This window comes from Bos grunniens, chromosome 25, assembly GCF_055505025.1.
Source record: "Bos grunniens cultivar Pamir isolate PY7600 chromosome 25, Bosgru_T2T1.0, whole genome shotgun sequence".
NCBI classification, from domain to species: domain Eukaryota; kingdom Metazoa; phylum Chordata; class Mammalia; order Artiodactyla; family Bovidae; genus Bos; species Bos grunniens.
In genome coordinates this window covers 42,514,468-42,538,879 of record NC_141189.1, presented here as the reverse complement: position 1 = coordinate 42,538,879, position 24,412 = coordinate 42,514,468, and the positions used below count along the sequence as shown (strand labels likewise).

The 24,412-nt window shown below is 53.2% G+C and overlaps 2 protein-coding genes and 1 long non-coding RNA gene across 7 annotated transcripts in view; all 3 read left to right on the top strand.

Moving 5' to 3' along the window:
* The first annotated feature begins 860 nt into the window (after positions 1-860).
* On the top strand, positions 861-8,818 carry DECR2 (2,4-dienoyl-CoA reductase 2). Of its 2 annotated transcripts, XM_086376693.1 has the most exons (9): positions 861-1,101; positions 2,232-2,300; positions 2,632-2,683; positions 3,251-3,386; positions 5,796-5,920; positions 5,989-6,082; positions 6,234-6,338; positions 6,785-6,999; positions 7,871-8,818. In XM_086376693.1, the coding sequence occupies exons 1-8, from the start codon at positions 1,022-1,024 to the stop codon at positions 6,997-6,999; spliced, it is 876 nt and encodes a 291-aa protein (XP_086232819.1). In that variant the 5' UTR covers positions 861-1,021; the 3' UTR covers positions 7,871-8,818. The 2 variants fall into 2 exon arrangements, with proteins under 2 accessions (XP_086232819.1, XP_086232820.1); XM_086376694.1 differs by lacking the exons at positions 2,232-2,300; positions 2,632-2,683; positions 3,251-3,386.
* Positions 8,819-9,264: 446 nt separating this feature from the next.
* LOC147345739 (uncharacterized) lies at positions 9,265-14,419 on the top strand. Its single transcript, XR_015154945.1, has 2 exons — positions 9,265-10,132; positions 12,211-14,419. It is a non-coding gene; the product is annotated as an uncharacterized LOC147345739 (long non-coding RNA).
* Positions 14,420-17,683: 3,264 nt separating this feature from the next.
* RAB11FIP3 (RAB11 family interacting protein 3) overlaps positions 17,684-24,412 on the top strand; it is a 60,377-nt gene continuing 53,648 nt past the window's right edge. For 3 of the 4 annotated variants that reach the window (XM_086376648.1, XM_086376647.1, XM_086376650.1), the window contains exon 1: positions 17,935-18,672. In XM_086376648.1, coding sequence (XP_086232774.1) covers positions 18,082-18,672 — 591 coding nt within the window. In that variant the 5' untranslated portion in view covers positions 17,935-18,081. Of the gene's footprint in view, positions 18,673-24,412 lie in introns of all 4 variants that reach the window. The other variant, XM_086376649.1, reaches the window with a different exon arrangement.

Below are 24,412 nucleotides of genomic sequence, written 5' to 3'. Positions count from 1 at the left end.
GTCCCTGGCCACTTGTCACAGGTACTGGATACTGCATATCATTACACCTGCTGAGGCCGACTGGTCCTCACCCTGCTTTATGACGTCTTTGCGATGCTGGCCTTGGGTTCCCCCCTCAGGTTTCTCCCTGTGCCTCCACGTGAAGGGTCTGACCTTTAACTGGCCATGAAAGGGTCATGTTTGAAGCTGACCCTGGGGCTGGCCGTCCGAGGAAAAGGCCTTCCTAGTTTCCCGTGACTTTCCTAGGCTCTAGTCTCCTTCCCTCTTTGCAACAGGGTAGAGAAGCACCCGGGAGGGGAAGATATTTAAATGCTAGGCGAGTCCGAAGAAGTGTTTTAAATGCACAGCTAGGCCCAAAGCGGTGAGGGAAGCCGAGGAGCCCCGCCTCGGCCCGTGAACCAAATGTTCCCTGTGTCCGGCTGGCCCCCAATGCAGCACTGACGCCCAATCACGTGAAAAGTAGTCTAGAAAGTTGAGTTTTGATTCGCGTTCACCCCGCCTCCGCCACGGGAACCGGCCCGCCGCACTGCGCCTGCGCACGCGGCGGCGCGCAGACTGACTTCCAGTCCCAGCAGCCCGCGGGGCTCTGAGGGCGGGACGTTCTGGGAGGGGCGGGGCATCCTGGGAATGGCGTGGGTCGCGGAGGCGGAGCTTCCTGGGAAGATTGAGGACTGAGTGGACGGGACTTCGTGGGAGTAGTGACTGTCGTTGGGGCGGGGCGCTCTGGGAGGTGCGAGGACCGGGGTGGGCGGGGCATCCTGGGAGGGGCGTGGGGCGGGGCGTCCTGAGAGGGGCGAGGGGCGCGGGGCGGGGCGTCCAGAGAGAAGAGAGGATATAAGGGGCGGGGCGTCCTGGGAAGGAGGAGCGAGGGGTCGAGGGGCGGGGCGTCCTGGGAAGAGAGTGGACGAGGTGCGGAAAGTCCGCGTTCCAGAGAGCCTCCTGTGCTTTGAGGCCGAGGTTAGAGTCCTGGGATCCCGGCAGGTCTCTGCTGCTTTTGCCACCCAGGCCCGCTCCGAGCGCCATGGCCCAGCCACCGGCCGACGTCAGCGAGGACGATTGTCTCCCGGAGTACCGCCACCTCTTCCATCCGGACTTGCTCCAGTAAGCGTCGGGTCTGGGGCGCCCCAGGGAGCCGGGCAAGGGGCGGGGGCGCCTGCGGTGCGCGCGGCGGGGGACTGAGGTTTTCCTGGGATATGTGAGGACCCCAAGCCTGGTGGCCAGGCTGTCCAGATGTCCGGGTATCCCAGCGATGCAAGTACTGGTGTTCCGATCTTTGTCCTGCGTGAGCATGTCCTGTTTATCTATGGGGAGGTGGGGACGAGTGTCAAAAAACACAGAGCAAAGGTCAGGAGGAGAAGGATTAATTATTATTAGCAGCAAGTAAGAACACTGAAGATTTTCCCCAAAGCTGTCTCTCCGAACAGCAAATTTGGGGAGGTTTTAAGCTAAGAGTGCAAGCATCTTAAGTAGGGGTTTGGGTGGTTGATGAAGTCCAAGCGTTAGTTCGTTAAAGTCACGAGTGTCAGAAAAGTCACTATCATCATCTCAGAGGTTCCAGATGGTCAGGTGACTGAGCACTTCAGGCTGATCTTTACCATCAAAACAGAATTGGGAGACTTTACAACCAGTATATGATTCATATCTTGGCTATTGTTACTTTTCTTGCCTAATGACAGTTGTTAGTTTCTGTATTCTTGTGAGACCTGTCGAGCACAGCACTGTGTCCAGGCTTAGATCACAGAATGGCGTAGGCCCCAGATGGCTTCTCTTATGTCAAGAAAAGCCTGCCTGTTTCTCTTTCTCCAGGAATCTGCTATCCTATCCATTTAGAGGGCGGCTGGAGGAAGGCTTATGTTTTGAAAACATTTCTCATTAATTGATAGCTTTCTGCATAGAGACTTCTAGGTTGAAGAAAGGTGAGGAATGCAGGCCTTCAAAAGCAGCGTTTCTCGAATTTGACCCAAGTGCCCAGTGCAGAGGGTCAGTGGAAGAGCACCTCCCCCATCCCCATTCAACAGCAGTCCCTTACGCTTTTATTTTTTATTTAAACAAATTATTTAGAATTTATTTATTTAGCTGCACTGGATCTTAGTTGTGGCGTATGGGGTCTCGTTTCCTGACCAGGGGTGGCACCTGTGCCCCCTGCATTGGGAGCATGGAGTCCCAGCCAGTGGACCATCAAGGAAGTCTGAACCGGGGCCTTTGTAAAGAGTCTCTGTTTTTTCTCTCAGGGACAAGGTGGCTTTCATCACGGGTGGTGGCTCTGGAATTGGGTTCCGGATTGCTGAGATTTTCATGCGGTAAATAAGCATTGCTGTGTGTGCTCCATGCCCCATCTTGCTGCCCCCTCCTCCTTGGGAGGGGGTCTGGGATCCTGGGCAAAATGCCGGTCAGTGATGGGAACCCCTCTAGTTCCAAGTCCATCAGAGAACATTTGAAAGGGGTCCTGCCACAGTCACTCAGCCCCACGTAGGCCCCTGGGTCCTCTGCCAGCTGTGCCTTCAGCCCCGGGCTAATGTTCAAGCCTGAGACACCCTTGGGGGAGGGGGCCCCTTAGATTGCTGGGCAGGAGCCCTCCTGGGTGTGTCCCTTGCACCTTGCTGCCCTCACTCCTGCTCTCTGGCTTTGCAGGCACGGCTGTCACACAGTCATCGCCAGCAGAAGTCTTCCCAGAGTATCGATGGTGAGGGGGCTGTCCTGTGCCTAGCTGTCCATGGGTGACTTTGGGGGCCAGGAGCCTAGGCCTGGAAGGTCCTGGCCTAGGGTGATCACACCAAAACCAACCTGTCTCCCAAATATGGAGCTTCAACGGAAGTGGTCCCCAGGGATACTCTCGTATTTTTACAGAATCTAATTATCGGGTCCTGTGAAACGACCCTTCTGTTGGGTAGTACTGTGGCCCCAGCAGAGATCTCTGGGCTCAGCAGTTTCTTGAGGGGAGAACATATCTCCCCTGCCACAGCTGGTCTCAGCACAGGGACTGGACATCAGCTGGAGCTGCTGTTGACCTGTGACCAGTGGCCTGGAGGGTGATGAGAGGGGAGAGGGTACAGGATGTCTTAGCCTGTACCAGGGGTTGTGGCCCTGGAGAGGGCCGCTTGGCAGCTGTGCCTCCCCAGGGTGGGTTTCAGCTACAGAATCTGGGTCCCTGGCAGAACCTGGCTCATCATCCTCATTGGATCCTGAAGGGCTGTGCCTCCAGGCGAGGCCAGCAGGCTGCTGCCCACCTCTCTTCCTGTCTGGCTTCTAGGCTGCCAGAAAGCTGGCCGCTGCCACCAGCCAGAGGTGCCTCCCTCTGTCTCTGGACGTCCGAGCTCCCCTGGCCATCGCGGCAGCTGTAGAGCAGGCCCTGAAGGAGTTCGGGAAGATCGACATTCTCATCAACTGTGAGTCCCTGTTGAGCATGACTGGGGGCTTCTGATGGGTCTGCAATACCAGACCTTCCTGTTTGGAAGCCCTGGAACTGTCCTGGCTCCAGGCCACTGTCTGAGTCCAGCTGTGCTCCTCCCAGGTCCATGCAGCTGTGGCTCAGGAGGATGCCCCAAGAACTAGGCTGAATCACAGAGAAGGGTCACTCTCATGTCCTGAAGCTCTCCGTTAAGGAAAAGGGAAGACACATTATTGTTTTAGTATAGTTTTATTTTTCAATACTTATTTATTTATTTGACTGTGTCAGGTCTGGATGGTGGCGCGCCAGCTCAGTAGTCGCAGCTTGAAGGCTTAGTTGCCCCGAGGCATGTGGGACTAGGGGTTGAACCTGCGCCCCCTGTGTTGCAAGTTCAGTTCAGTTCAGTTCAGTCGCTCAGTCGTGTCTGACTCTTTGCGACCCCATGAGCCACAGCACACCAGGCCTCCCTGTCCATCACCAACTCCCGGAGTTCACCCAGACTCACGTCCATTGAGTCAGTGATGCCATCCAGCCATCTCATCCTCTGTCGTCCCCTTCTCCTCCTGCCCCTAATCCCTCCCAGCATCAGAGTCTTTTCCAATGAGTCAGCTTTTCGCAGGAGGTAGCCAAAGTACTGGAGTTTCAGCTTTAGCATCATTCCTTCCAAAGAACACCCAGGGCTGATCTCCTTTAGAATGGACTGGTTGAATCTCCTTGCAGTCCAAGGGACTCTCAAGAGTCTTCTCCAGCACCACAGTTCAAAAGCATCAATTCTTCAGCGCTCAGCTTTCTTCACAGTCCAACTCTTACACCCATATATGACTACTGGAAAAACCATAGCCTTGACTAGATGGATCTTTGTTGGCAAAGTAATGTCTCTGCTTTTCAATATGGTATCTAGGTTCGTCATAACTTTTCTTCCAAGGAGTAAGCGTCTTTTAATTTCATGGCTGCAGTCACCATCTGCAGTGATTTTGGAGCCCCAAAAAATAAAGTCTGACACTGTTCCCACTGTTTCCCCATCTATTTCCCATGAAGTGATGGGACCGGATGCCATGATCTTCGTTTTCTGAATGTTGAGCTTTAAGCCAACTTTTTCACTCTCCTCTTTCACTTTCATCAAGAGGCTTTTGAGTTCCTCTTCACTTTCTGCCGTAAGGGTGGTGTCATCTGCATATCTGAGGTTGTTGATATTTCTCCCGGCAATCTTGATTCCAGCTTGTGCTTCTTCCAGCCCAGCGTTTCTCATGATGTACTCTGCATAGAAGTTAAATAAGCAGGGTGACAATATACAGCCTTGACGTACTCCTTTTCCTATTTGGAACCATTCTGTTGTTCCATGTCCAGTTCTAACTGTTGCTTCCTGACCTGCATATAGGTTTCTCAAGAGTTGCAAGGTGGATCCTTAATTACTGGACCACCAGGAAAGCTCCTGTTTTAGTACAGTTTTAGATTCACAGACTAATTGAGAAGATAGTATAAATAACTACTCATACCACACTCCTGCCACACACACAGACATAGTGTCTACTATGAATACCTTGCATTTGTTACAATTGTTAACTATAGTCTCTACTTTACATTCAGGCTCATTTTTGCTGAAATTTCCTTTAAAAACTTCCAGTGTGACAAAATACTCTAGTAAAAATTAATTAAAAAAAAATTAGTGTATTATTTTCCTGCCACTGACAAAGTCATCAGCTGGGCAGCTTCAAACAGCAAGAACGCATTCTCTCACAGTCTCTAGGCCAGAGATGTGAGAGCAAGGTGTAGCAGGCCGCGCTCCCACAGGAGGCTCCGGAGAGTCTGTCCGGGGCCCGGCTTGTGGCTCCTGGGGCTGCTGCCTGGCATCCCTTGGCTCCTGGCTGCATTCCTCCAGCCTCTGCTCTGTCCCTCTGTGCATGGCTGTGTCCCTTTTAAGGACAGCAGTCGTTGGGTTTAAGCCACCCTGTTCAGTATCATCTCATCTTGATGACATCTGCAAAGACCATGTTTCCACATAAAGTTAAGTTTACCTGCACTGGGCTTCCCAGTTGGTGCAGTGGCTAAAGAACCTGCTTACCAACGCAGGAGACACAGGAGATGTGGGTTCAATCTCTGGGTTGGGAAGATCTCCTGGAGAAGGAAATGGCAACCTGCTCCAGTGTTCTTGCCTGGGGAATCGCATGGACAGAGAAGCCTGGTGGGATTACAAAGAGTTGGACACGACTGGACACTCAAGCCATGACAGGCATCAGGTGTTGGGATACACTGAAGAGTGTATCTTTTTGAAGCATGCGATCCAACCCATGACACCTGCTCTGCCCCTCATTCAAGAGTTTGTCCAAAAGCTGAGGTTCCCTCCCTGGCCGGCCTGGACCACCCTGAGGATGCAGTTGCTTTGACCGCCGTTTCCTTCCGCCCGCAGGTGCAGCCGGGAACTTCCTGTGCCCGGCCAGCGCCTTGTCCTCCAACGCCTTCAAGACTGTGATGGACATCGACACCTTGGGCACCTTCAACGTGTCTCGCGTGCTCTACGAGAAGTTCTTCCGGGTGAGTGTCCCGAGGCCGGGGCCTCCTGGTCCTGGCCGCATGCTCACTGCCCCCCTCATGTGTTACAGGACCATGGAGGGGTGATCGTGAACATCACTGCAACCCTGGGCACCCGGGGGCAGGTGCTCCAAGTGCACGCAGGCTCTGCCAAGGCGGCCGTGGGTATGGGCACCCCCCCGGTCTGCCCGCCTGGGTTCCTCCCTGTCCCTGGAGGCCAGCAGTGTCCCAGTGAAGCTGCGCCCCCACCGCGTCCGGGACACCCCGAAGGCCGGGCAGCCCTGCTTCTCCCTCACACAGCCTGCCTCCCCTGCAGATGCGATGACGCGGCACCTGGCCGTGGAGTGGGGCCCCCAGAACATCCGCGTCAACAGCCTTGCCCCCGGCCCCATCAGTGGAACAGAGGGGTTGCGGCGTCTGGGTAAGGCTCCCCCAGCGGGTGCTGCCCCAGGCACAGGCCCTACAGTACCTCTAGGGGCGCTCCTCCTGCCTGGCTGGGACAGGCCCAGGATCAGAGACAAGCGCTCGTGGCTCCCCGGGTGGGCAGAGTCCATCCCCAGCCTGGGAACAGTTCGTGCAGCCCTGCACGGGGCTAGGGGCCGGACTTAGGCAGCTGCCCCTAGAGCTAGAGCCCAGGGGCTGCTGGCCTCGTGAGCCGCACACAAGGAGCCCCGTTGAAGCCTCCAGAGCCTTGGCCGCAAGCAGGGACAGGCCTTGTGCTGGCTCCACAGTGGGGTTACTGGGCCCGGCCCAGGACAACGCTGCCGGAGTCCCCACCATTACCGGATGCGGCTCAGGGGAGGCTGGCAGAGGAAGGTGGTGGCCCCCAGGTCCTGGGACTTGCCTGAACTTCTTTCTCCCTCCCAGGTGCCCCGCAGGCCGGCCTGAGGGCGAAGGTCCTGGCCAGCCCCCTGCAGAGGCTGGGGAACAAGACAGAAATTGCCCACAGCGCCCTCTTCCTGGCCAGCCCGCTGGCGTCCTTCGTGACGGGGGCCCTGCTGGTGGTTGACGGGGGCGCCTGGCTAACATTCCCTAATGACGTCCAGTCGCTGGCAGATTTCTCACCCTCCTCTAAGCTTTAGGTGACGCCCCGCTCCCACCGTCGCGGTCACCCGTGTCCTTGGCCCCCTTCCCAGACACCCACCCTGTGGCCAGGAGTCACTGCGCTGGGCCTGATGCCTTGCCCCTCAGTCTCTTATGCGTATCTCTAGATGTGCTCTCAGGCACCCCGGGCTCCCTGGCTCCGTTTGTGGGGCGAGGCCTGGGTGGTCTTGTGGGCACACAGGGCATGGTGGGGGTGCTGGGAGGGCCCAGCCCCTGCCTCCTGGGTCCCCGTCACAGGGTAGAGACAGGACTTGGACTGGCTCCTGTCCCGTCGGAGGTAGTTGTGGTGAAACACCCAGGGCTCACAGTGTTTGGTCTCCCCACAAAGCTATGGTTGGCGCCGGCTTCCAGACGGACCCCTGGTCTCAGGGGTGAGCCTGCTTGTGGGAGAAGTGATGCTAGTAGGCTCTCTGGTGTGGTGGCTGGCAGACACAGTCAACAGACAGGAGTCTGAGCAAACTCCAGGAGACAGCGAAGGACAGAGGAGCCTGGAGTGCTGCAGCCCATGGGGTCGCAGAGTAGGATGTGACTTAGCATCTGAACAATAAGATGTGTTCAGTCCTCTAGACACACAGAGCGGGGGTCGGGGGTGGGAGTGGGGGAGGCGGCAGCAAGGCCCCAAGTGGCAGGAGGGCGTGCGTGCTGGGCAGGCCCCCCAGTTGCTGGGGTGGAGAGCGCTGGGGGAGGACAGGGAGGAGGCGGGGGGCCACCGTGTCCGCTTCAGGAGACACACAGGTCTGGTGGCCTGCTATCGCCCAGCCTGCCACTCACTCCCCCAGGGCTTGTAGGGGGCCGGCCTGGCGTCCCTTGGTACCCCAGTGACCTGGTGTCTGCTGCCACTTCTGACAGGCAGTGGACAGCGCGCTGCAGGGGACTGGTCCACAGCCCATTCTCAGACCGCAGACCTGCCACCCGCCCACCTGCCCAGCCTGAGCGGCAGACCCAGCAGTCCCAGCCAAGCACCTGAAGAGAGACCGGCCCTTCCTCTAGGAGCGGTGCTGCGCCCACGCGCCCTCTCCCCGGCCCTGTCTGTGCGCAGGGAGTGGGGGGCAGTGACCAGGCAGGGACCTGCCCATACGCACTCGGGCGGCCTGTGCTCCAGCACCTGGCCAGGCCCCCGGAGTGTGCCCCGGCCCAACCCAGGGTCAGCGCTTCCCTGCCTGCCCAGCCCCCACCCAGGCTGGGCTTTCTGTCCTGCCTGTGTCTAGGGGGTGCCTCCAGGTGGCTCCCGTGGCCTGGATGGAGAAAAGAAGGTGTTTCAGGCTGTCTTCTCCTGCTCTCCCACTCTGAGACCTTTGCTTGACCGAAATCCAGACCAGGAAGGCTGGAGGAGTGTGTCTGAGAGCTGCCCCCAGGCCTGTGTCCTGCGTGCTCTCCCCCGGGTGTGTGGGCTGCAGACAGGACCTCTGCTGGCACAGGTCGGGGTGCTCCCACCTGCCCTGGAGAGGACTTAGTCCTTGGTCGTTGGGGGCTCACTCTCTGGACCCTCCAGGAGGCCTGGCCCCATTGTCACCCTCCCTCAGGCCCAGGGGGAGGGGGATCTCTGGACCCTCAGTTGTTCCCCAGTGACACACATTCAGGCCAAGCCCTTAAGGGGGCCACTTGGATCCTGGGCTTGTTTTGTGTGCTGTTAAAAGCTTCAGCGTACTTAGCTGTTGGTCTGCCCTCTGGCCGGACAGGTGGCTCACTGCCCTCCTCGACACCCCCTCCCATATCATCCATTTGCATAAGCACAGTTTCTAGAGTTTTGCCAGAAAATGCATTTCCTTAAAAAATAAACATCTTATTATAAAATTATATATTCAGTGGACCTCACAGTATTTTTGGAAGGAGAAGGAGGACACCTGGACTGGTGATCTGGGCATTGAGAGGTAGCAGCGTGTCTCCTTTTTGTCTTTCTCCTGTGAAGAGTTTAGAAAACACTTTGCCTAATGCCTGAAATGCGCGCCCCTGCCCACCACCGGCAGATGAAGGGAGCCTAGGAGCAAGGGTGGGAAGGGTGTCCTCCAAGGCTGGGCCTGGGGCTGCCACTCGCTCTGGGCTTGAGCCCTCTGCCGCAGGCACCCGCACCCACCTGAGTTCCTTCCCACCCTCGCGGTGCAGGGGCAGGGAACCCAGTGGGCAGAGGGGTCTTGCTTGCCGCTTAAACCAAGGCCAGGAGGTCCACCAGCAAGGCAAGTGGGCACTTGCCATGGCGGGAAGGCAGGTGCCGGGGAGAGGAGCCACAGACCCCTCGTGCCTGAGAGCTGGGGTCTGCTGTCCCCGAGGAGATGGAGAAGGCCCGGGGAGGCTGTCCCGCCAGCCACATCCGAGGGCCTGGGGCGCGGCGGCTCAGCTCCTGGAGAATAAAAGAGAGTGGCAGGCTGGTTCTGAGAGTGAGAGTGAGCCTCTCATTACTGCTAGTCAGGGTTCTCCAGAGAAAGGCAGCCAGCGGGATATATATAGATCCACAGGAGGAGATTTATAGGGACTGGCTCATGTGACTGTGGGGGCTGAGAAGTCCCATGATCTGCCGACTGTGAGCTGGAGCCCCGGGAAAGCAGATGGTGTGATTCAGTCTGAGCCCAAAGGACCAAGCATCAGGGGCTCGATGGTCCAGGGAAGAGGGTGAGGGACTTGCCCTTCCTGTGCTGCCACTGCTGAGGGCAGATCCTCCAGGTACTGAATCAATGCGACTCCCTTCCAGAAATACCAGGTGACGAGCCACCTGGGCGTCCATCGGCCCCGTCCAGCGGACCCAGAGTTATTCAACGCAGTTGCACACACCGTGAGGTCTGTCCCCCAGTTTTCATCATCTGCATGTGGTGGTCAGCTCACCTGCAAGAAATTGGCCTCGCAGACTGTCCTGGGGTCCAGTGGTTAAGAATCTGCCTGCCAGTGCAGGAACACAGGTTCAATCCCTGGCCCGGAAGATCCCTCACACTGGTGGGCACAAGCCCCATGTGCTCCAACTACTGAAGCTGGCTCGCCCTAGGGCCTGTGCTCTGCAACAAGAGAAGCCACCACACAGAGAAGCCTGCACGTCGCAACTAGAGAAAGCCCATATGCAGCAATGAAGACCCAGCGCAGCCCCACCACTTGAAAAGATAAAGAAATCGACCTCGCTGTTCGGTTAGTCTGCCAGCCCCTGCTGTCGTCCCACAGGTCCAGGATGGCTGTGGGGCACTCGGTCATAGGCATGCCTGGCACCTGTCGCTTGCTGGCTGGGCTCTGGACAGGCTGGCAAGGAAGGCCAGGTGCACATGGTGACCGGCTAACACAGGAGTGGCACTTGAACTTGGTGGCAATTGGCAGAGAACTAGACTGTCCCCTTCTTCTTTAACAATCTCTAAAATTCTCTTAGAAAGGTTCACTGAAACGCAGTCTCATTTTTCATGCATGAATCTCAGCTGCGGAGGCTGGTTTATAGGCCCCGCCTACTCCAAGTCCCCCTGCCATGGGGTGAGCCTGTATTGTACATAAAAACATTAAGCCACAGCAGAGGCTGCCCACCACCAGGGTTCAGCCTTCCAGCCCCTGCTCCCGCTGCACACTCTGTTGAGTGAATATATGAATGACCCCAATTTGTTCACCCTTGTGTGGAGTCATGCTGGGTGTTCCCAAGGCATCACTCAGTGAACCTCAAAGTTACCTTAAATAAGCATAGTCTTGGGGAGTTTCCCAGCCCACTCCTCCTGTTGCCGTGGTAACCTGGTACCGCACTGGCTTGCCAGTGTTTTGTCTTGGGTCACCTCGAAAGGACTGGAGGCTGTGCAGTGCTGGCTCTGGGTCCCTGGGTGGCGTCCTCCCCACTGGTCTCTGGTGGCCCAGAGGGCCCTGTGGGACCGGCCGGGGCCAGGCCACCTGATGCAGGAGGAGACTTGAGAGGCTGAGGCTGACCTTACCGGATGCAGTCCGCCCACCATGCACACTGAGCCCTTTGCCCGGCGCCCTGGCTGGGGGCCAGCGTGAGCACAACTGGCCCTCCTGAATTTCCTCTCAGCCAGAGACGTGGCCTCGCTGAGTGATGCAGGGAGAGACGCTGAGCTCTGGGCAGGGTTCTTGTGTGGGCAGACCCAGCTCACCTTGCAGTGGTCAAGCCCTCGCCTGGGACTGCGTGTCCAGGCAGGCATCCTGCTTGCCCCAGGCTCAGCCCTGAGGCCCAGTCATGCTGCAACTGGGCAGCCGTGTCCTCTTGGGCAGGGCCGAGGGGCCCTCTGGGGTGGGGGCTTCTCGGGCTACGGAGAGAGTGTGGGCCCCCTCCAGCATTTCCCTCTGGGCACCTGGGCCAGTCTCTGCTGGATGCTAGAGGGGAAGGAGGGGGAGATCCTGGGACCTTCTCAGACTCCCGGGGTGGGGGATGCTTCTGGAGCTTGGGGATGAAGCTGGAGATTGGGGTCTTCCTTCTCCCACCTCCATCTGCCCTGTGAACCCTCCCTCCCCTCGTCTGGTCTTTGTCAGGCTCCCTGTGTGCAAGCTGTGACCCAGCCCCCTGCAGAGACAGCCAGCGTTCCTTTGGTCAGACACGGGTCCCAGTTTGGGTCAGGGTCTGGCTCTTGCTCAATAAAGGAGGCCAAGGGTTGATTTCAGGCTTCCCTTGGGGCTCAGCTGGTAAAGAATCTGCCTGCAATATAGGAGACCCGGGTTCGATCCCTGGGTCGGGAAGATCCCCTGGAGAAGGGAATGACTACCCACTGCAATATTTTTTTTTTCCACTGCAGTATTCTTGCCTGGAGAATTCCATGGACAGAGAAGCCTGGCGGGCTACAGTCCATGATTGAGCAACTAACACACACACACAAGGGTTGATTGCACCATATGAACCTGGCAGCTCCCAGCACTTCTAGAAAATGCATGTGAGCAGGCATCCCATGTGGGTCCTGACTCACACCAGACACAATCACTAGAGACCAATGTGCAGACCAGTGTGCTGAGTGTGTGTGTGTGTGACTACATGAGCCTTGGGTCCCCTTGCTGGCAAAATCCGAGACCCAGCCAGAGATGGCAGAGGCTCCCTGCTCACTTTTCCATCCGACTCGACTCTTCTGTCCTAGGTGTCTTGGGGAACCAGCTTCTTCCCTGGATTTCATATGTACCGCTGCATTCTGGTTCAGGTCTCTGGGATCAGACATACTTTACTCTGTCAGCAAACAGAGGGTTTTCAAACTCTTTAGTCACTTATTTACTGATTGACTTGCTTCATTTCCTAGGTGACGCATTATCAGTATGTGCTAAGTTGCTTCAGGTCGTGTCTGACTCTGCGACCCTATGGACAGGGCATGGAGTTCATTAATTGAAGTCCCAGAGGATAACTTTATCTCCAAATTTTGGAGTATCTGGGGGCGGGGCACCTCATCGCATGTGTACATCAGAGCATCTTGCCGAAGATAGCGCTGACAGAAGTCTGCCGAAGAAGGAATAAGGAATGTCAGAAATCTGCTTTTAACTCTTCCACCATCATGTGTAATTTGGACAATTTTTACCCCATGGGAGGAGAGTGGTAAAGAAGAGACACAGCGTCTCTCCCTGCGTCACTCAGCGAGGCCACGTCTCTGGTAAGTTTCCAGATCTTCACCTCTGGAAACCATGACCTGAGGCTAAAACAGGAAATCCTGGATCTGCGTACAAACCTCTGAGTCTGGTCCTCGGCACCCCTACCGGGACACGGGTTGGGATCCTGGGTGCAGGCGAGGCTCGGAGGGTGTCGACGTGGGCACCACAAGGACTGGAGATGCCTGTCGTCACAGGAACTGCAGAGTGAGACGTTAAGATAAGGAAATCATCCAAACCTCGGCTGCCTCAGGAGGAGTTAAATTGTGACTTACAAACTCATGGTCTATTTTTACTCTAAGAAATGTACTTTACTAAATTTGAATGTGAGAAAAAACCCATCCCCCCTGAATAAATATCGGTAAACACGAGTGTGGACTGCGCCCCTGGCTGCAGGAGCTGTGGAGGGTGGGTGTGATCTAGATCTAAATCGACCCTGCTCTTGGTGTGCTTACCCCATGCAAAATGCTTATGCCGTTTTCAACATCACAGATTGAAAATATCTGGCCAGCAGTTCTTGTTTGCAGCTTGACAGGTATAATCAGCATTTGACAGATCGCGCCCAAGTGACAAGCAGAGTTTGGAGAGCTCTGACCGTCCACGTCCTTGAACCACAATTAAGAGGACAAACACACTGGGCGCCTGCAAAGCCTCTCCTCCAGCCTGGAAAGCCCCTTGCCTCTATGTGCCCCTCACCCTAGATTACCCAGCCAGGATGGTGGTTCAGGCCGGGACGGCGAGGCCAGCCTCTTCTGTGGGAGAAGGTGGGACAGACAGCAGGGGCGTGGGCCACAGCCGAATTTAGAACCCTTTCCAGGGGTGCCCGGGGGGCAGGCTGTTTGGTGGCCCTGGTCCTCCTTGCTGTGACCCCATCACGGGTCTGCAGCAGGTCCCTTCTTCCTCTGGAATAGACCTCTGCCCTCTTCTGCTGGCATCGCCAGGGCTACCCCCAGGCCTCCCTGGGGCACTGGGGTCACCCCTGGCCAGCTCAGATGCTTCCCCTTGACCTTGGGATCCCTCCTCCTGAACTTGGGAGCTCCATGAAAATAGAGCCAGGCTGCCAGAAGGAGGCGCTTTCAGGCACATACCACTCAACAACATAGATCCCAATATCTGCCATTGTTACACTACCCAGCAGCAGGAAGCAACAATTTCTCTTCCTTCAGCAACAGTCCAGCCAATGAGAGCTTGTCACAACTCAGCCAGTGAAAAGTCCCTGCACTCTGAACTCCCAGTTTCCTCCAATGGACACTTTGTTTATAACAGCCTCTTCCAACCCCCTCTTTCTCCTCTATAAAAACAGTTCCTCTCCTTTGCTAGCCATATTTGCATGTCTCCAATTATAGATCTTTGCTGCTTCGGAATAAACCCATTTTGCTGTTAAATAGCCAGCTTTTTAATTGTTTCAGGTTAACACTGGCATCATGATCTCAGACTTCCCTGACTGCAGAATTGTGAAAACTAAATGTGTTTTTTAACACTCAGTATATGGCATTTGGTCATAGCACCATGAGCAGACTAAGACACCAATCTATGATGTGTCTTGTGTCAAACAGAAAGCGAAGTTTTTAAAATTAACTTTACTAAGGTGTAATTTACATACAGTAAAATTCATTCTTTGTAGTGTACAGTTCTGTGAATTTTGACAAACACTTTCAGTTATAGAACCAAGGTATCACAATCAAGGTATGAAACAGTTCCTTCACTCCAACTAATTTCCCTTTCCCCCAGCCCTGCTCAATCTGATTTGTGCTCCTTTACTTATGGAAAGTTTAATGTATTTAACTTCAAATCATTCTCTTTGTTTGCAGTTTTTACTTATGTAAGAAAATTTCCTGCTCCAAGATAATAAAGATATTTTTCAAAGTCTTCTAAAGCTTTTAAAGTTTTTATTATTATTATTTTTTTCTGGCCACACCTTATGGCTAGCAGGATCTTAGTTGCCCGACCAGGGTTTGAACCTGCACCCTTGGGAGAGGTAAGTCCTGACCACTGGACTGCCAGGTGATTCCCTCACTTTCCGCTTTTATGTGTTTGATTTCTCTAATTATTTTTTGTATCGATGTCACTTCGGGATCTAGTTGTAAGGTTTCTGTACAGACAACTGGCACCAGCTATAGAAAAGTCGATCTTTTCTTTTTTACTAGCAAAGTCACCAAGGATAAAAATAATGGGTTTGACTACTAAAAATTAAAGATGTATGTCTAATCTTCTCCAACAGAGATCACAAAGGGGTCACAAGCAGGGAGAAGATATTTGCAATATCAAACTGATGAGAGATTTCCCTAAAGAAAAAGTCAGAGAACCCAAAAGAAAAACAGGCAAGCGCTACAAGTGGGCAGTTCACAGACCCTAGTTGGTCAGTCGGAGAAGGCAATGGCACCCTACTCCAGTACTCTTGCCTGGAATATCCCAGGGACGGCGGAGCCTGCTGGGCTGCCATCTATGGGGTTGCACAGAGTAGGACACGACTGAGCGACTTCACTTTCACTTTTCACTTTCATGCATTGGAGAAGGAAATGGCAACCCACTCTGGTGTTCTTGCCTGGAGAATCCCAGGGACAGCGGGGCCTGGTGGGCTGCCATCTATGGGGTCGCACAGAGTAGGACACAACTAAAGCGACTTAGCAGCAGCAGCAGCACCAGTTGGTCACTAAACATAGCAAGAAATGCTCCACCATACTAGCATTCAGCTAAATTAAAATAAGACAAGATGAGATGCCATTTTAAGTTCATCAGACTAGCAAAAATGGGGGAAACATATGTAATGTCCACTATAATTTTTGTGTGTTTCTTCTTGTTTTTTTTTTTTTTTGAGATGTGCATTAAATAAGAGATATTTGTGATCAGATTTAGCCTTGTCTGTCATCCCCCTACCCCCTTGCTGTCAATGGCCAGCTCTCACCCGGGCAGTGGAGAGGCCCTTCCCCAGGGGAGACCTGTGCATTCTTCCACTGAGGCTTCCTGACCTACTTTCCCTTTGCTCCCCTGTCAACAGTTCTGTGCTAGGAATCTGCTGAGTCACCCTGCTGGTCTTCTTTTTCCCATCTTTCTCCATAGGTCAAAGGTCACCAGGGACAAGGGATCAAGGAGACCCATTTGCTTGAGAGTTCCAAAAGATAAGTGTTTATCCCAGGTACCTTTCAAAAAGAAGGACTCATAGAGGGAGGTTTTCGCAGACAGTCACTCAGGCCTAAATGCCAACAGATGTGAGCTGCACCCACCCCACCCTCTCCCTTCCTCTTCTGTGTACCTGTTACATGGCTAAATTAAAATGTGCATGGGGTGGGCGTGGAGGAGCAGGTCAAAACGGCAGCAGAGCCTGCTTCCCTCGAGCTGGTTCATTTCATCTTGAATGTTAGAGATGGAAAATGTCTACGTGGATGCTGGAGGACCAAATGACTGACCAGGCACTTGTCACCTTTAATGTTTCAGGGACAGAGTCTCTTGAAGTGGTCCAAGCAGGAAGGTGCGTGTTCTCCATGCTGGACTTCTGTTTGGGTACATTGGCCAGCCAAGGCATGCAGATTTTTCAGGAACTGGCATAGCAGCAAGAGAGCTGTTTCCTTGGGGGTGCAGCCCTTGCCTCATTTGGTTTCACCTCCCCCTGCTAACATCCTTATTTAGAAAAGTTGACACATCACTATAACTACCTTTAAAAGCTGTGTCTGGCCAAAGGCATCAGTCCAATTTCAGATTCTCACCAAAACTGGAGATGGTTTTTTTCCTGGCTGTGCTGAGTTCTATTGCAATGCATGGACTCTGCGTTGTTGCATTGTAGGCTGTCTCCAGCTGCGGTGAGCGGGGGCTACTCTCTAGTTGCGGTGCCTGGGGTTCTCATTGTGATGGCGTCTTTTGTTTCAGAGCATGGGCTCTAGGGAGGGTCGGAGAAGGCAATGGCACCCCACTGCAGTACTCTTGCCTGGAAAATCCCATGGACGGAGGAGCCTGGCAGGCTGTAGTCCATGGGATTGCACAGAGTTGGACACGACTGAAGTGACTTAGCAGCAGCAGCAGCAGCTAGGGACAGTGGGCTTCAGTAGCTATGGCTCCAGGACTCAGTAATTGCGGTTCATGGGCTCCAGAGCACTGGGCTCTGTAGTAGCGGCACACGGGCTTAGCTGCTCCGTGGCATGAATAATCTTAGTTCTTGAACCAGGGATTGAACTCGTGTCCCCTGCATTGGCCGGTGGATTTTTTACCACTGGAGCGTCAGGGAAATTCCTGGAGGTGATTTTTTTTTTCCCTTTGAGTGCAGTATCTTCCTCATGAAAGCATAGAGCTCTTATAAGAAACTGAGAATATAGTTTTTGGGTTGGGGGTATTCCTTCACCCTTCTTTTCCCAATGCCAGCCTCACAAACACTGGGGCCACATGCCCTGGGATTTTGTCATGGCAGATTACTCAGTTAACCAACACACCGCTCCTCACAGTACGCGGGGCAGTGCGTTCCCCCCACATCTTATTACGGGCTCTAAATGGAGCCTGTAATGCTACATGCACCTTGCCTGGAGCCTGGCAGCTTACGGGCTCCCATCTGCATGTCTCCACTTTTATGCCTGCTGCAAGGTGCCTGTGTTGCTCTCTGGCGCCCGTGTCCCCACTGACGACAGTGACATCTAGAGAAACAGATGTCAGTTGTCAAAGACTGCCGCAGCGCTTGGGAGGCCTGGCAGTACACTGGCGACGAACACTGGATAGCCTGTCGGGGGGGGCGGGGGGGAACACTTGTCACAGATTTTAAAAACGGTCTCAGTGTTTGGCCACGCGTTCCTTCGGTCACTAGGGATGGACCGCATTTCCAAGGCCCTTCCATACTCAGGCGGGTGTCTCCGCGCAGCAGGCGTCTGCTGGGGGTGCCACGTGCACGTCCCCCGCCCCTTCAGGATCGCGTTCATTGCGTGTTGTGGGGGCGCTTTACGCCAGCAGCACTCAGTCCATTCGCCCCGCGCGTGGGTCGGTGACGTCACGCCCGGGTCCGCAGCCTCCAAGCACGCCCGCCTCCGGGTCCCCACCCGAGGGTAAGCGACACTGGCCGCCTTGCGGCGCCGGAGCCTGCCTTTATACCTGGCCAGTGAGGGGCGTGGCCAGCCGGCGGCGCGACGTGCTGACGTCAGGTTGGCGAAGGGCGGGGCGAGGGCGGCGGCGTGCGCTCCGGTACCTCAGTCGCCTCCTCGTCGTCATCCTCCTCTTTCGCGTCCTCGGGGCTCTTCTCCTCAGGGTCCCCTCCACAGCGTCCCGCGCCTCAGAGTCCCTTCCCGCCTTGCCCCTCGACCTCCCTCGGCCGCCCGCCGCCGCCATGGGCCCGCGACCGCCGCGCCGCCGGGCCGAGGACAGCTGAGGCGCGGCGCGAAGATGGGCGAGGGCGGAGCAGGGCCCGAGAGCCAGCCGGAGCAGCCCGGGCGCCCCGCGCGCGCCCGCCCGCGCCGCCGCGGGGATGCCCGCGCCCGCCGCCGCGCCCTGAGCGCCTTTGTCTGCCTCCCGCAGCACCACTGGCCTCGGGGGCTCGCGCCGCGGCCGGGGGCGCGCCCATGAAGATGGAGCCGGGCCGGCCGGCCTCCCCCGCGGGCGGCCCGGGCCCCGACCCGGAGCCTGGCGGGCCCGGCGCGCCGTCCGCCCCCGCCCGGAGCCCGGGGCTCGGCCCGCAGGACCCCGCGGCCGGCGTGGATGCCGGGCGATCTCCGGGATGGGAGCGGCGGCCGCAGCGCGCGGGCCGGGACCCCGACCCCGACCCCGACCCCGACTCCGACCCTGACCTGGCCCTGCCGGAGCTCGGCCCGTTCTTTTCCTGGACGATGGAGCCGGAGGGTGATGGCCCCGGGCACAGCGCATCCATCCGCGCGCAGGACTTCAGCCGCAGCCATCACCTGAGAGGCGAGGTCGACTTCTTCCCCTCCTTCGCCGCGCCCGAGGTGGGCGATTCGGCCCTGGAGCTGGGTCCCGGGGACCCGGACGGGCCCTCTGACTTTAGCCAGACTCACCCCCTAACGAGCGAGCCTGCGGGATGTCCGGAGGACAGCCCCCGCCTCCGAGCCGTATTCGATGCCCTGGACGGGGATGGGGACGGCTTCGTGCGCATCGAGGACTTCGTCCAGTTCGCCACCGTCTACGGGGCGGAGCAGGTAACTCGCCGCGTGAGGGCCGAGCCCGCGCGTTGGTCGTGGAGTGCAGTGGAGGCCAGGGGTCCCGCTTCTTTTCTGATTCACCGCTTCTCCCCTCACCTCTAGCTGAATTCGCTGAAGCACGTCTTCCCCCTTTAAAGAGGTTTTATTCTCGGGAGTCAGTTTCTTTCCCTGCCATCCCAAGCCACACAGCTGAATCTTTCCTAAATTGAGGGTAGCTCCTGGCCTGGGGACATGCCCCCTGTCTGCTGCATAGAAGTGCCCCCCGGATGGACAGGTGCCAGCAGGTCTCCCAACTGAGAGCCCAAGTTCGGTTTGGCTGAAGTAATTCACTCCTGTCTGCAAAGGCCAGGCTGCACTTGGATGCTTAAGATCATATTAATAATCTATTTTGAACGCAGTTACTTCATCTATGGTTGGCTTGTATTCTAGGTAGGTTCGTTATTTGGGAGACAGTGAAGGCTAAAAATGTTCACTTCCTTACCTTCTGTGCCAAGGGAGAGGGATGAACCCTAGAGCACTGCGGTGAATACAGACTCCACAGAACTCCATCAGATCCACCTCCACTCTTGTAGGACAGGTGAGGTGCTGGGCAGGTGAGGGAATGCACAGGGCAGGGGGTCCCGAGCCGCTGCCAGGGCTGTGCTGCTCTGGGAGAAGGTGAGCTTACGAAAGTTCAGGTGGAGACAACAGCGTGGCTGTGTGTGTCCTGCTGTTATCCCAGATAGACATCACACAGGTGACAGGTGTTCTATTAAATACATTGTTCAGTGATGAGACATTCCAAAAGGCTGGTCTGCTAGTGTTTGTATTTAATTGACTTTTCATACCTGTGAATATTTGTGAAGTGGGCGTTCAGATACATTGAGGTACATATGCATGTTTAAGCCAAGAGGTAAAATTGACACCCTGGTATGTAGGATTCCGCCAGAACATTAAGAACTTTTATACAGGATCTCTTTGCCCCTTGAGTATTCATGGTGTCCATTGAGCAGTCATGTAAAGAACTGGGTCATCCTGCGTCAGGGCTCCTTGTTGAGTTTTCAGTCCGGACGTGTCCATATGGGTATCCTGAATGTTGACCTCTTGGTCAGTGTGACGCTTGTGTGTAGCTCTGGTTTGAAGACATTGCCCAGGACAGGTCTCCCATCTCTTAGGCTAATGGGCAGAGATAGAGACGTGCCCATTAGACCCTCTGTAAGTCTAATGAGAGAGATTAGCCTGGATTGTGATCGCTGGACAGTGTCTTGCTTGCATGGTTCACATGGGTTGTGGTCAATGGTTCAGGTGTTTTGAAGCTTTTCTTTGTTGCCCCCCAGCTGGAGAGCACCTTGGGCATCCCCAGTTGTTTTTCACTGGAACGATGTATCTTCTCTCCACACATACGCTTCCTCATCATACCCATCAAGCATGTTAGGGAATTGGTACATTTGTTCTTCTTTACCGTACTCTGACTTTGATGCGGTGCTTTATAGCTTATATGAAGCTCATTTGTGTTTTCCCTGGGTCATCAGCCTTTCTCTGAGGCAGTCATACGTGGAAGAGATTCATCCCACAGGTGAGAAACTGGAGGCCCTTAAAAGCTAAGTGACTTTCCAAGGCCTCACAGATTGTCAGTGTTGAAACAGGGACTAGGTCTTAGGCTCATGACATTTAGATGGCTCCCAAGTTCTTAGGTTTTGTGGCCCTAAACTTTAATCCCACAAAATTTCATTTTATTGACTATCATAAAATCATTTTCATTTGGGAATCACCTTTTGTTGTGACATTCTTATTGATCACAGTGGGAAAAACTTTAGGTTGCTATTTGGGGCTGAGTTTTTTCTAAATATTGGACTTCCCTGGTGGCTCAGATGCTAAAGCGTCTGTCTACAATGTGGGAGACCCGGGTTCTATCCCTGGGTTGGGAAGATCCCCTGGAGAAGGAAATGGCAATCCACTCCAGGACTATTGCCTGGAAAATCCCATGGACAGAGGAGCCTGGTGGGCTACAGTCCATGGGGTCGCAAAGAGCTGGACACCACTGAGCGACTTCATTTCACTTCTAAATATTATTCAGAGTAGAACTGAGTTGACATTCTTTGCTCAGGGAGCTCCTGGTGGAATCTTGAGTTTGGGGGTGAGTCCAGGATGACTCAGGACTTGGTGGGAGAGGGCGAGTGAGGGAGGTCTGCAGTGGCACCGCCCCCTCCTTCTGCTCCCAGGACAGCTGGGGAAGAAGCCGAGTTGGGTGTGATCTGAATACCGGACTTGGAGGAGCTTCCTGGGATGGTGGAGGGCAGCTCTTGTTTAGGAGCAGATAATTAACAGGGTAGTGAAAGGCTGATTTTTGTGTGTATGGCAAAGAGTCGGACACGACTGAGCGACTGAACTGAACTGAAGCTTTGGTAGCCTTTATTATGACTCAGACTTCCTTTTCCAAGTCTGGTGTCGGAATACGGCAAAGAGAAGAAATATTCTTTGCTAGTGAAGTATTTTAGAGAAAAGTGAAGAATTCTACCTTGATCAATATTTTTAATTTTTAAAAATGGAAAGTCTTGGACATAGCTAAGAATAGAGAGAGGTCTGGTGAAACCCTCTACCTGCACCCAAGCCATCGCTCAGTTTCCGAAGTCCTTGTTCACTTGTAAATTCTCTGTTCCCCACCCCCAGATTACTTTTGAAGCACATACCTGACATATCATGTCACCCATAAATATTTCCGTGTCTATCTCTAGAAGATAATTCTTTTTAAAACAGTCATATTTTTTTTAAATTGTAGGAACACACAGCAATAAAGACCATAAGTATTTGTACTTTCTACCTTGAGATTTCAAAATACAGAGTGCATGAGACTCTTAGGCTGGTCACATTACTGTCCTTGATGATAGCAACTTGATTATTGTCAAACTGTCAAAGGTAGCACTTGCATTATCTTTTATGTAATCTGTTTATGAAGGAAGCATTTTGAATTATTTAAGTGGATTATCTGAATTTTTAATAGAAGTCGTTCCCATTTATAATACAGACGGCTTTTGTGTCCCTCTCTCTTTAGCAGTGTCATGGTGTATTTGGTTCTCATTACCTCATCTGGTGATAGATCAGGTGTGGTGTAATATAATACAGTGTTGGCAGGAATTGAAAGGAGAAAGAACTACAGCGGTGCTTTCTGGTTGTGTGTTCTTGACCAGGAGTTTATAGTCAGATGTGCCCAGGCACCGGTTGTCAAGTTGCAAGAGCTTATCTTTAAGGCCTCGACCATCTCTGAAGATGCCTTGTGGATGTGACCCTTTCATGATGAAGGACAGATGCTTTTGTAAAAATTATCACCAACTTATCATAAAGAAGAAATTGTAAAATAAACTGTACTGTAAAATAAGAGTACTGTGAGAAACGATTGGTTTCTTTCAGTGTTACCTTTCAAAGAAATTCATCATAATAGTAAAGGTTATTTTCACAGGACAGCACTCACTTGGGCATTTAGACAGCCTAGGGTCCTTTCCAGAGAGCTCCGCACACTGGAACAGGAACGCCCTTCAGTAACCTTGTGGGCCCTGCCTGTGCTCCTCAGTAAGGAGGCTGCTGGAGGTGGTGTCCACGCACAGGGGTCTCCCTGCTGTTCGTTTCTTTTCAGTCCTCCACTGGTGGGCACTTGGAGCTCCCTGAGGACGTTTGGGCACACCTTTCAGTTGTTCCACTGTCCTTTCCAGTCCTAGGCTTGGATTTGCGTGTGTGTGAGAATGAGCGTGTGTGCGTGGCAGGTGCACGTGGGAGCTGATGATGTGTGTGTGTCTGGCCCTGTGTGTTGGAGGAATTGCTAAAAGGCAGATGATGTTCCTTTCTGTGCTTGGATAACAGGCAATTTTGTTAGGGTCTTACAATTTTTTATGTTATAAAAGTAACACAGGCTTACTGTTTCTAAAAACTGGAAAATACAGAGTGATATAAAATCCAAACCAAAAAATGACTAACAATCCCACTAGCCTGAGAAAAACACCATTAGCATTTTAGTGCATTTCCTTCCAGACTGTTCTGTGTGCACGCACACATACACACTTAATTGTATAGAAGTACACAACTGAGATCCTAGTGGGGAGAAGCTAAATTATTTTTTATAGATGTTCATTGTTTAAAAATATGAAAATAAGACCAATAAGCAAAATATAAAAATAGGGATCACCTATAATCCCACCATCCAGAGATGACTCCTTAAGTATTTAATATGTAAATCAAAATATATGTAATGATGCTTCATTGTACAAAAATGGTACATTCCATGTCTGTTGTTCTGAACCTGCCTTTTGACCTGGTTTTTAAAATTGAAGATCTCAGATATATACATTTGTCCTCAGTATGAGGGGTGGGGTGGGACTGGATCCAGGACTCCCCCGCATGGATATCAAAATCCACAAATGCTTCTAGTCCCTTGTATATAATGATGTGGTATTTGCATATAACTTATACACATCCTCGCATATACTTTATTTTTTTGTTTTATAATTTTTTATCAAAGTGTAGTTGACTTACAGTGTTCTTTTTGTTAATTTGTTGTTTTTAAATTTTTCCCTCCCAGGTACTTTAAATCATCTCTGTTTTACTTATAATATTTAATTCAACATAAATGCTGCATAAACAGTTGTTATTACAATGTGAATGCTATGTAAATAGTTGATAGCAGGTGGCAAATTCACGTTTTCCTTTTTGGAAGTTTCTGGATTTCTTTTCCCCCCGCCGACAGTGTTTGATCCTAAGTTGGTTGAACCCGTGGCTGTGGAACGTACTGATACGGAGGGCCAGCTGTGCTTTAATGGAAGCCTAACTTGTCCCCAGGAGATTCAGAGTCATGTGTGGCATTTTCCCAGTGCAGGCTCTTACACGTAGGAAGAGTTAAATTCCATGTGGGATACACTGACCAGGTTGTTCAGTTCAGTTCAGTTCAGCTGCTCAATCGTGTCTGACTCTTTGCTACCCCATGAATCGCAGCACACCAGGCCTCCCTATCCATCACCAACTCCCGGAGTTCACTCAGACTTACATCCATCGAGTTGGTGATGCCATCCAGCCATCTCATCCTCTGTCACCCCCTTCTCCTCCTCTGTCATCCCCTTCTCCTCCTGCCCCCAATCCCTCCCAGCATCAGAATCTTTTCCAGTGAGTCAACTCTTCCCATCAGGTGGCCAAAGTACTGGAGTTTCAGCTTTAGCATCATTTCTTCCAAAGAAATCCCAGGGCTGATCTCCTTCAGAATGGACTGGTTGGATCTCCTTGCAGTCCAAGGGACTCTCAAGAGTCTTCTCCAACACCACAGTTCAAAAGCATCAATTCTTTGGCGCTCAGCTTTCTTCACAGTCCAACTCTCACATCCATACATGACTACTGGAAAAACCATAGCCTTGACTAGACGGACCTTTGTTGGCAAAGTGATGTCTCTGCTTTTCAATATGGTATCTAGGTTCGTCATAACTTTTCTTCCAAGGAGTAAGTGTCTTTTCATTTCATGGCTGCAGTCACCATCTGCAGTGATTTTGGAGTCCCAAAAAATAAAGTCTGACACTGTTTCCACTGTTTCCCCATCTATTTCCCATGAAGTGATGGGACCAGATGCCATGATCTTCGTTTTCTGAATGTTGAGCTTTAAGCCAACCTTTTCACTCTCCTCTTTCACTTTCATCAAGAGGCTTTTTAGTTCCTCTTCACTTTCTGCCATAAGGGTGGTGTCATCTGCATATCTGAGGTTACTGATATTTCTCCCGGCAATCTT

Bases quoted from the DNA above. Each gene is read 5' to 3' on its own strand.
- DECR2 (XM_086376693.1), top strand. From the start codon at position 1,022: ATGGCCCAGCCACCGGCCGACGTCAGCGAGGACGATTGTCTCCCGGAG. The intron at 3,387-5,795 runs GTGAGTCCCTGT...TTCCGCCCGCAG, and splicing joins GATCGACATTCTCATCAACT to GTGCAGCCGGGAACTTCCTG. The intron at 6,339-6,784 runs GTAAGGCTCCCC...TCTCCCTCCCAG, and splicing joins AGAGGGGTTGCGGCGTCTGG to GTGCCCCGCAGGCCGGCCTG.